The 11,249-nt window shown below is 41.4% G+C and overlaps 2 protein-coding genes across 2 annotated transcripts; both read left to right on the top strand.

Moving 5' to 3' along the window:
* The first annotated feature begins 2,030 nt into the window (after positions 1 to 2,030).
* LOC103087007 (olfactory receptor 9Q1-like) lies at positions 2,031 to 2,978 on the top strand. The gene has a single exon (XM_007455690.1). It carries the CDS (start codon positions 2,031 to 2,033, stop codon positions 2,976 to 2,978), a length of 948 nt encoding a protein of 315 aa, XP_007455752.1.
* A 2,916-nt stretch (positions 2,979 to 5,894) lies between these two features.
* Positions 5,895 to 9,783, top strand: LOC103075167 (olfactory receptor 9Q2-like). Its single transcript, XM_082931018.1, is given in 2 exon segments — positions 5,895 to 6,041; positions 9,136 to 9,783. Coding segments are annotated over 2 exon segments (795 nt in total).
* Positions 9,784 to 11,249: the final 1,466 nt, after the last annotated feature.

Below are 11,249 nucleotides of genomic sequence, written 5' to 3'. Positions count from 1 at the left end.
TCCCCATCCGCCTTCGGATATGAATAGACTGCAGTGCTGGTATTCATGCGTCTACTTAAAGGCAGACATTTTCTGGGTCCTCTTAGACTATTGGAATAGACGTGTGATGTATGTAAAATCCTGTTTTAAGGTAAATAGTGCTTCTGTGTACAGTTTTGTTCTTCATGGAAGTTCCACCATTTACTAGCTGTGCAATCTTGGACACAAGATTGAGCTACTTAAACTCTGTCTCAGTTGCCTCATCTGTGAAATGGGGGGGAAAAAAGTTCCTACCTCAAAAAGTGAATGTGGGAATTAAATGACTTAATATATAAATCATTAGAATAGTGTCTGTATATATGTTCTCTGTTATTAAAGAAAATATCTGTTCTTTTAAAATTGATTTTTGGTAAACTAAGAGGATCTAATTAAGCCAACAGCTTTCTGTCAAGTAAATGCACTTTTACGTTGAGAATTGTAGGGTAAGTCCAAGGATGGCTTATGATCTCTGTGAATATTCATCAATTTTATTGGGTTTTTAAGACTTCAGACAGCTTCTGTTTTTAAATATTTTCATAAAAATAAACATAATCCGGGGCTTCCCTGGTGGCGCAGTGGTTGAGAGTCCGCCTGCCGATGCAGGGGACACGGGTTCGTGCCCCGGTCCGGGAAGATCCCACATGCAGCGGAGCGGCTGGGCCCGTGAGCCATGGCTGCTCAGCCTGCGCGTCTGGAGCCTGTGCTCCGCAACAGGAGAGGCCACAACAGTGAGCGGCCTGTGTACCGCAAAAAAACAAAACAAAACAAAACAAACATAATCCCCTGAAGATTTGCACAATGCCTTTCTCTTTGCAATATGCTTTATATCTCATTTGATAACTTTATTCCCCCAAGACATATTGAGGCTTTACAATGTGCTGAGCTCCAGAGGCACATACCCTGACCAGGGAAGACAGACTCAAGGGAGACTTCTTGTGGGACGTAGGATCTGAGCTGAGGTCTGAAGGTGGTATAGGAGTTGGGCAGGACCCTGAGGATGGGAAGGACAAGGTGTTTCAGCAGAAGGCGTGGCCTGCGGAAAGCTCAGAGATGTGAATGAATGTGGGGCATTAGAAAAGCTGTAAGCAATTCAGGTGACTGGAGAGAAGCGTGGCTGAAGGTGCAAGCAGTGAGGCATAAGAAAGGGACATGAGGAAGTAAGTGGGGGAGACCCCCTGAAGGCCTTTCCCCAACACGCTGAGTCTAAAGAATATCTTATCCTTGATGGGGCGCCATGACTGGATTTTTAACAGGGAGATGAGAAAGTCTTAGTAATATCTTTCTGGTCACAGTGAGGAGAACAAACGTATGGACACCAAGGGGCAAAGCAAGGGCGGGGGGGCGGGGTTGGTGGTGGGATGAATTGGGAGATTGGGATTGACGTATATATCCTAATATGTATAAAATAGGTAACTAATAAGAACCTGCTGTATAAAAAATAAATAAAAATTTAAAAACTCACAATAAAAAGCACAAATAAACAACAACAACAAAAATAAAATGTTAAAAAAAAATAAAGTTGGCAAGAAGCAAGTCTGAGGGCAGCGGGAGCTCTTAGCTATACGGCTCTTGTTTTGATCCAGGCAAGAGATGAAGAGGGTTTGAAATAAGGGAGGAGGTATATGGTCATAGAGAAAAAGGGACAGAGACCTGAGATGGATATTTCCATGGTAGACAGGACCCCATGTATCAGCCGCTATTGGAGCGATAGGGAAAGTTTGGTTCTGTGGTTATCTGACTGCAGGGGTTCACACAGCTAGTTAGCCATAAAAAAGTGGGAGAAAAAGCATTCCTATTCTGAAAATGTTTACCCGCATCAGTTTTCTTGACATGTCACAGAACTCCCTTAGAAGTAGGAGTTAAGACCAGTCATCTCTGAAGCCCCACTTAGCCCCTGGCATATTTTGTCCATAGCACTTGTTCAATACATGTAACCTAGAAATACAGTTAATTCCTATTTATAGTTCCCTAACTTGCTTCTCATCCTAGCCTTCTCAGGTGCCTCTGGCTTCATGGCAGAGAAGAGCCTCACCTTGGTGACCAAATTCCTCCTCATGGCATTCATTGACTGTCCTGAATGGGCACTGCTTCCCTTCCTCCTGTTTCTATTTATCTATCTCATCACCCCGTTGGGGAACTTGGGCATGATTATCCTGATCCGCGTGGATCTCCAACTCCACACCCCCACGTATTTCCTTCTAAGTCACCTCTCGTTCATGGACATCTGCTACTCGTTTGTCACTGTGCCTCTGATGATGGCTGTGTTGCTGGAGCACAGGGCTGCTTTATCCTACACACTCTGTGCTGCCCAGTTCTTTCTCTTCACCTTCTTTGGCTCCATTGACTGCTACCTCCTGGCCCTCATGGCCTATGACCACTACGTGGCCATGTGCCGACCCCTGCTTTATGTCACTATCATGAGGAGGAAGGCCCGGTTGGGTTTTGTGTGTGTGTGTGTTGGGGGGGCTTACGTTGCTGGTGTCTTTAGCGCCTTGGTGTGGAAGGTCTCAGCTTTCACGCTCTCCTTTTGTGGAACCAATGAGATTGACTTCATTTTATGTGAACTCCCTCCTCTCTTAAAGATAACCTGTGGGGACAGCTACACTCAGGAAGTGGTAATTATTGTGTTTGCCATTTTTGTCATCCCTGCGTGCATGGTGGTGATTTTTGTGTCCTACCTGCTCATCATCTTGGCCATTATGAGGATTCCCTCTGCAGGAGGCCAGGCCAAGACTTTCTGGACGTGTGCCTCTCACCTCACTGCAGTGTCACTCTTCTTTGGGACCCTCATCTTCATGTATTTGAGAGATAACTCTGGCCAGTCCTCAGAGGAGGACTGGGTGGTGTCTGTGTTTTACATAACAGTGATCCCCTTGTCGAAACCTCTCATCTACAGCCTGAGGAACAAGGAAGTGAAGGAGGCTCTGAGGAAAATTCTCAACAGAGCCAGGTTGTCTTAGCCATCCAACCTTGTTCAACCTTGGAAATTCCTGAGAATCATCTCCTCTGCAGTGCCAGCATTCTGGGAACTCATTATTTATAGCATGCTCAATGTTTAGATGAATACGTCATGGCATAAGGCATTAAAAAAGAACCAGAACTTTTAGTTCCAGGGACAGAAAGCAAGGAAAGGAAGAGGCAGCCTGAGAAGAGTTTGGAGTGAGATTTCTAGCTCTCAGGACAAGTGACAAAAGAATCTGAAGTTAATCCTGTGTAATTCAGATGTGGCACACGCCTTACTACAAGACTGCATTTTTTTTTGCAAATTTTCTATGAAAGATTTCCATCATACAGAAATGTGGAAAATAATGCATAATGAACTCCCTATACCCAATACTTAGATGTTTTTGTTTTATCACATACTTATAATCAGTCTATTCATTTATACATCCATCAGTTCATCCACAAGTCCACCTTATTTTTTGACACATTTCAAAGTAAGTTGCAGACAACGGTATTAGTACCCTTCTACACTATATAATGTAGAATGATGTCATCAATTAGGATTCAGTATTTAGGTTATGTTTATTTTTTCAAATGTTTTAAAATTGAACTATAGTTGATTTGCAATATTCTGTTAGCGTCAGGTGTACAGCATAGTGATTCAGTATTTTTCTAGATTATACTCCAGTATAGTTTATTACAAGATTAATGGCTGTAATTCTCTGTACTATACAGTATATCCTTGGTGCTTACTGTTTTATACATAGTAATTTTTTTGTTTTCTTTTTTTTTTAACATCTTTATTGGAGTATAATTGCTTTGCAATGGTGTGTTAGTTTCTGCTTTATAACAGAGTGAGTCAGCTATACATATACATGTATCCCCATATCTCCTCCCTCTTGTGTCTCCCTCCCACCCTCCCTATCCCACCCCTCTAGTTGGTCACAAAGCACCGAACTGATCTCCCTGAGCTATATACATAGTAGTTTGAATATGTTAATCCCATGCTCCTAATTTGTCCCTCCCCCTTTGGTAAACATAGGTTTGTTTTCTATGTCTGTGAATCTGCTTCTGTTTTGCATATACATTCATTTGTATTATTTTTTTAGATTCCACATATAAGTGATATCACACTGTATTTGTCTTTCTCTGTCTGACTTATTTCACTAAGCATAATAGGTCCATCCAGGTTGCTGCAAATGGCAGTATTTCTTTTTCATGGCTAAGTAATATTCCATTATATATAATTATGTGCCTATACACACACACACACACACACACACACACACACACACACACACACATATGAATACCTTCTTAATCCAACTATCTTTTTATGGGCACTTGGGTTGCTTCCATGTCTTGGCTATTATAAACAGTGCTGCTATGAGCACTGGGGTGCATGCTTCTTTCTGAGAGTTTCCGTTTTTTCTGGATACATATACCCAGGAGTGGAATTGCTGGATCATGTGTTGGCTGTAATTTTAGTTTTGTGTGTGTGTGTGTGTGTGTGTGTGGTACGTGGGCCTCTCACTGTTGTGGCCTCTCCCGTTGAGAGGCACAGGCTCCAGACGCGCAGGCTCAGCGGCCATGGCTCACGGGCCCAGCCGCTCCACGGCATGTGGGATCTTCCTGGACCAGGGCACAAACCCCTGTCCCCTGCATTGGCAGGCGGACTCCCAACCACTGCGCCACCAGGTTTTTTTGAGGAACCTCCATGTTGTTTTCCATAATGGCTGCACCAACTGTGTACAAGGGTTCCCTTTTCTCCACATCCTCTCCAACATTTGTTATTTGTAGACTTTTTAATGACAGCCATTCTGACAGATGTGAGGTGATAGCTCATTGTTGAAATAAACTCAAAATGATTTAAAGACCTAAGTGTAAGAATGGAAACCATAAAACTCCAAGAAGAGAACATAGGCAGAACACTCTTTGACATAAAGCACAGAAGTATTTTCTTGGATCAGTCTCCTAAGGCAAAAGAAATAAAAGCAAATATAAACAAATGGGACTTAATTAAACTTAACAACTTTTGCACAGCAAAGGAAACCATTGACAAAAATGAAAAGACAACCTATAGAATGGGAGAAAATAGTTGCAAATGATATTATGGGTAAGGGGTTAATATCCAAAATATACAAAGCTCACATAACTCCACGTCAAAAAAACAACCCAATCAAAAAATGGGCAAAAAATCTGAATAGGCATTTTTTCAAAGAAGATATACAGATGGTTAACGGGCACGTGAAAAGATGCACAATATCACTAATTATTAGAGAAATGAAGGTTATGTTTATTTTTAATGATTAAATTAAGGTAGTAGTTTGATGGTCCAGTTAATAAAGCTGACCCTGCTCAAAGTATTCTTCAAACTCCTGTAGTAGTTTCCAGGGATGCCTCACGTGAATCTCTACGTGCTCACAATAATACGTCTGTCAATTGCTGTCACCACTGGAAATATACACTGTTCTTTCTTCTTCCCCACACGTTCCATTTGTCACATCCTTTGCCTCAGAATCCACTTAGTGATTTACACCATTTCCTCTGCCCATAATGGTATTTGCAGAATCTGTATCATAGATGTCAACTCTTTATGTTCTTAAAGCTTTTGACCTTGGGGAGGCAGAGCATTGCTGTGTTCCATGCAGGAGTGGGCAGGAGGGAATCCTAGTCTGCACTGGGTCCCTGGGCTCTGCAACAGCTCAGCCTGCATCCAAAGCTTCCCAAGAGTCCGCTGGGTCTTGCCCTTCACTTCTCTGACTGTAGGTACCTCAATCAAATCCAAGGTACTGGGAGGGAACAGGCCCCACCTACTCATCATTTTCTGTTTTTCCTCTGATCCCTATTCTTAGAACTCAAACTCCTTTTCTACCTGTCCCCTGGATTACCAGAAAAACAAGATTCCAGGAGTATGAATGATATAAACCATCATGGGAGGGCATAAAAGTGGTGACAGTATCTTACAAACAGAGGATGATTCCAAACTCAGCCAGCCAAAAATGATGTGTCACACCTGGAATTCCAGTAACAGGATTTTAAATCAGAAGAAGCAGATAAGCGAAACATGGAAATTCAGGGTGAAGGCAGCCAAAGAATATTAAGTTTAAGATCACTTATAATAAAATAAAACATTTAGACCTTCGAAGACATATTTATTCTAGAAGACAGGATGCTTTAACATACATATTATAATTTTCATAAGAAATGTTTGATCCCTTTAATGATGGTTGGCCTGGTTATTAAAACCCCAGCTGAAAATGTATAGATCCTCTAAAAGGGGGATGGTTAATAAATAGTTCTTGTGTCAATTGTGTTACGGGAAAAATGTGGTGGGAAAAATTAAGCTAGTAGTTAGAAAGCTTGGGATTAGTTAAAAAGTTTCCTCCTGATTGAAAAAGACAATATAGGGTCTGTTTGAATAAGAGTAGTATACACTGCAGAGTTATTTGCTCTCTTGGAATCTGCCAGAAGGTAGGGAGAACACAACAAATTGACAGGGACTACTGAGAGAATGGGTTGTCAGGTCTAAGGAGACAATTTAATGCCTCTTTCTGATTAAATTCTAAGCAGACAGTTAAAGACTTTTATTTAAGAAGGAAGGGCTAATTGAAAAGCCTCTAGGTACTGTGGCCACGAAGCCCCAACATTGCATATGAGACTCGATATACTTTTTACCCTATAGAAAGAACTTAGGAAATCTTCCAAGGAATATATTCCTTTTGGTACAAAATAGGAATGAGGCAAGACTAGGAAGGAGCCTCATCAGACCCTGGTGGCAGGATGTAGGATGGGGCTTTGAGAGTTTGAAATTAAAGAGAAATCTTCAAAGATATTAGACACCTTGTTAGGAAGATAAATTGTCTTTCCCTGGAGACTTAACTCAGGAACCAATTATGGCATGATGCTGGGACAGAGAATACAAAAAGCACCACCAGGAAGGTCTAGTGCAGGATCAGAAACTCAGGGAGAGAGGCTGGTCCACAAGCCCTCCTATCTTGGGCTGAGTCTGCAAAAAGTCCTGGGCAATTCTAACATCAGGGATGTATTGTTCTGTCAAGGGTGAGAGGAACTCCCTGAAGTGAGAATAAGACATAGTGGTTCTGGAAGCAACCCCCTATCAACCAAGTTGCTATGATTATGGACTCATGCTGCATTTGTGTTTATTTAAAGGGAGCAAAGACAACGTAATTGAAGTTCAGAGAAGAAAAGTGACTTGCCCAGGGTCACATATCTAGTGTGAGTGAGCTACGGTCTAGGTCTCCTCTGGATCGGCAGGTCACTGGCAGAGGAAACACTAAACAAGGGAAGAAGACACTAGTGAAGTGGAATTCAGGTGAGGATGGTTCGTGTCCTGCTAATGCTTCCAAATCTAATTTCTCTTCTTTGTTATTATTTCTAATGGGTCAGCTTAGTATTGGCCTGGCTGCTGGTGTATCAGGTAATCAAATATGACCAAAGCCCTCCTTTACAGCTCTTTTCTAGAACTCTATTAAGAACCTTCAACTCCATTAACCCAGATTCCTCCAACAGTGCTTGGACAACACCAGACTGCGGAAATACTGCTGCTTTCAAATTTGGGTGCTGTTTATTATCAAACTGCTGCTTTTATTAAGGACTATGAGAACAACCAAACAATGCTTATGGAGCTTTGTGAGGTGCTAAAAGGAGCTTATGTCTGCTCTTTTGATTCCAAGGTTAATGCGAGTACTTACAAAAACCAAAAAACAAACAGAAAACCCTTAATAAGCCAGCCAACTCTAATTAGGATAACAGCTATTTGTTAAATATGCATGTTGTTAGACTGAAAATAGAAATATTCCTGTAAGCAGAGCCCATTGTTGATTGCTAATGGATTTTTTTTTTTTTGGTTTGTGCTTTTTTTGTTCATAGAATATAAATTACCCTTCCTTAAAATGTTCATTTAAAATTTTAAATAGCCACCATATATACTGTAGAGTGCTTTTAGCTTTCCAAAGCTCTTTCGCATCTGTTTTAATCTATGCATTAACCTTATCTTGTAAGCAGGACAGATATTATGATCCCCTTTTGGCAGAAGAGGAAATTGAGGTTCAGAGAGGTTAAGTGCCTTGTGGAAGATCAAACAGCTAATTGGGGACAGAGTTGCAAATACAAGAGCTGACATAAGTTAGAGAATCACTTGCTCTCCATTCTTAGTATAATGGAAGCATTCCTCACTTTTTATCTTATTTTGTATTGAGCTCTATATTCGTCCATTTCCACATTAGGCTGCGAAGTTTGTTGAAGTCGAATGCCTACCTATCAGACACTCAGTTTAAAGTCTTTTATTTTAAAATGACTCGATCTTTTGTTTTCTATTTTGTTTTAAAATTTTTATTGGAGTATAGTTGCTTTACAATGTTGTGTTGGTTTCTAAATAAATAAATAAGAGAAAACAAAGGAACAGAAAACCTAAGAGCTTTAAGTTCCTGAGGAGGATGAATACCACAAAATAAGAACAAGGGGAGAGTAGGCAAAAACAAGATATTGAGGGAGACTAGATAGTTTTGCCTAAGGGTACCCTGACTAAATTGTGGGAGAAATTGTATTCGGTTTCCATGGTAAAACAAGTAGAGTATCCTTATTAAATTGTCATAATGAAATTATTGGTTAAAAATATAAAATGGCTTGAACTTGTCTTCAGGGATCCGATTATCGGGCGCTTTCGTCTCAGCTTTCACAGGTCAACCGCTGAATGGAAGGCTGGGAGGAATTACACCGTAGTGACAGTTCTTCCTTACTGTGTTCGCTGAACATCTGGAGGGATGTTTTGTGATTATTCCTGACTTATAGGTAGATGAGGCATCTGAGACTTCGAGTTAATTGTGCCGAGGTCATCAAGCAAATGCTACAGTGAGGCTTCCACCCCAGCCAAGCCTGAGCTTTTCATTACCACGCACACAGTCTCCAGCTATGATCTACTGCCCACCCTATATAATCACTCAATCTGGAATTTATTGTTATTGCACTGTTCTTTTTTTGCACTGTTCTCCTTTCTTTCTGTCTTTTTGGGTTTCTATATACTCACTCTGCTGGGGAACTCGGGAATGATCTTCCTGACCCGCAAAGATCGCCGGCTCCACACCCCCATACTTCTTCCTCAGCCACCTTTCCTTCGTGGACATCAGCTAGTCCTCCGCCATCGTCCCCCAGACACTGGCAGTGCTGCTGGAACACGGCAGAGTCATCTCCAAAGCGCGCTGTGCCACCCAGCTCTTCCGCTACGTGGCCGTGTGCTGACCGCTGCTTTATGTCACCATCATGACCGAGAAGGCCCGCTTGGGTTTGGTAGCTGTGGCTTATGTTGATGGTTTTTCCAGCACCTTTATTCGAATGGTCACTGCCTTCACTCTCTTCTTTTATGGAAACAGTGAGATCAACTTTATTTTCTGTGACCTACCCCCTCTGTTAAAACTCGCTTGTGGGGAAAGCTACACCCAGGAGGTGGCGATTATTGTGTTTGCCGTTTTTGTCATGCCTGCTTGTTTATTGGTCATCTTGGTTTCCTACCTGTTCATCATCGTGGCCATCATGCAGGTCTGCTCTGCCTGGGGCCAGGCCAAGACCTTCTCTACCTGCACCTCCCACCTCACTGCTGTTGCTCTCTTCTTTGGGACCCTCATCTTTATGTACCTGCGAGATAATTCAGGCCAGTCATCAGAGGAAAACCAAGTGGTGTCCGTGCTCTACACAGTGATGACCCCAATGTTGAACCCTGTCATCTACAGCCTGAGGAATAAGGAGGTCAAGGAGTCTGTTGTGAAAGCCCTGAGCCGATCAAAGCCTTCTGGAAGGCCCTAGATGGACCCTCATCAAATATGTCATTCCTTAGTTTCTCCATCCTTTCTGTCTTTCCTCAAATGTCACCTACTTGGGAAGACTTTCCCAGAAAACCTTATTAACATTGCACCTAAACTTCCCACCTCCACTTTCTGATTTACTATATCATGTAATATTTGTCATGATTTGATATACTATGTTTTACATATTTGATATTATCTAGTCCTCACAGCTAGAAAGTAAACTACATGAAAAGAAGCACTTTTATCTGTGAGATTCATTTCTGTACACCCAGTGCTTAGCAAAGCACCTAACACACAGAAGGCTCTCAAGAAATATTTGTTGAATGAATGAATGAATCTTAGGTTCCAGTGTTGACCTTTAAGTTCCAGCTTCTTCAGTCCTCAGTTTTCTTATCTGCCAATTGAGTTCACATAATTTATAGGACTATATTTTTGAGGATTCAGTGCATGAATGGGCAGGGACCATGTCGGTCTTATTCACTAGCATCTGTGGAATGTAAGGCATTGCCTGGCACAGTTGATGAGTGAAACAAATCAAAAAGCTATCTACCAATGCACCTACTGTTTTGATCCAAAGGGATTTTCTGAATCCCATTGTTTATGTTTTCATTTTTTCTCTTATTGTTTCTGTGGGTTCTGAATAATAATAACTTAATTAGTGATGATGATGATGATGATGATAGATAGCAACTAAGATTTATTAGGCAGTTATCACCTTCCAGGAATTGTAATGTTTGCTCCAGGAATTACCTTGATTTAATTCTCACCACAACACTGTGAGGCGTTTTGTTATTATTCTTGACTTATAGGTAGATGACACATCCGAGACTTCGAGTTAATTGTGCCAAGGTCTTCAAGCAAATGCTACAGTGGGGCTCCCACCCCAGCCAAGCCTGAGCTTTTCATTACCATGCACACAGTCTCCAGCTATGATCTACTGCCCACCCTATATAATCACTCAATCTGGAATTTATTCTTATTGCACTGTTCTTTTTCCTTTTACCTAGTAAAGAAAAGATAAAAGTCCAATCTGTAGAGATAGAAGAAAGTCAACAACATTTATTTTAGCCGATGTGCTAGCACTGTGTAATGTGGCAGCATGTGTCAATGTGTGTGTGTGTGCATGTAGTTGTGTATGAGAAAATGAAGTGCATAGGTTAAATAGACAGCAGCTCTGAACTCTAGGAACTTTCATTTTAAGGACATATAACAAAAATTTTAGAAAAGCGTTGTATAGACATGTTTAGGAAAAGATATTGGGAAAAATTGCACTGGCGGCCAAGATTCACACATCAGCCTTTGTTCGTGTTTTTGCACAAATCCCTTAAAAACTGCAGAGTGGGGTGAAGCAACTCCACAGAGTGCATCTTGGAGGCCATTTTTCAAATATTAGCTGCCATGCAATGTTCCCTGACACATCAACTTCTGTAGTAGGTGGTAAGAGACACTTGTATAGTAGAAAGA

The sequence above is a fragment of the Lipotes vexillifer genome, unplaced genomic scaffold (assembly GCF_000442215.2).
Source record: "Lipotes vexillifer unplaced genomic scaffold, Lipotes_vexillifer_v1.1 scaffold977, whole genome shotgun sequence".
Classification (NCBI taxonomy): Eukaryota; Metazoa; Chordata; class Mammalia; order Artiodactyla; family Lipotidae; genus Lipotes; species Lipotes vexillifer.
The sequence above is the reverse complement of the archived record's forward strand: the minus strand, read 5'-3'. Positions and strand labels throughout refer to the sequence as shown.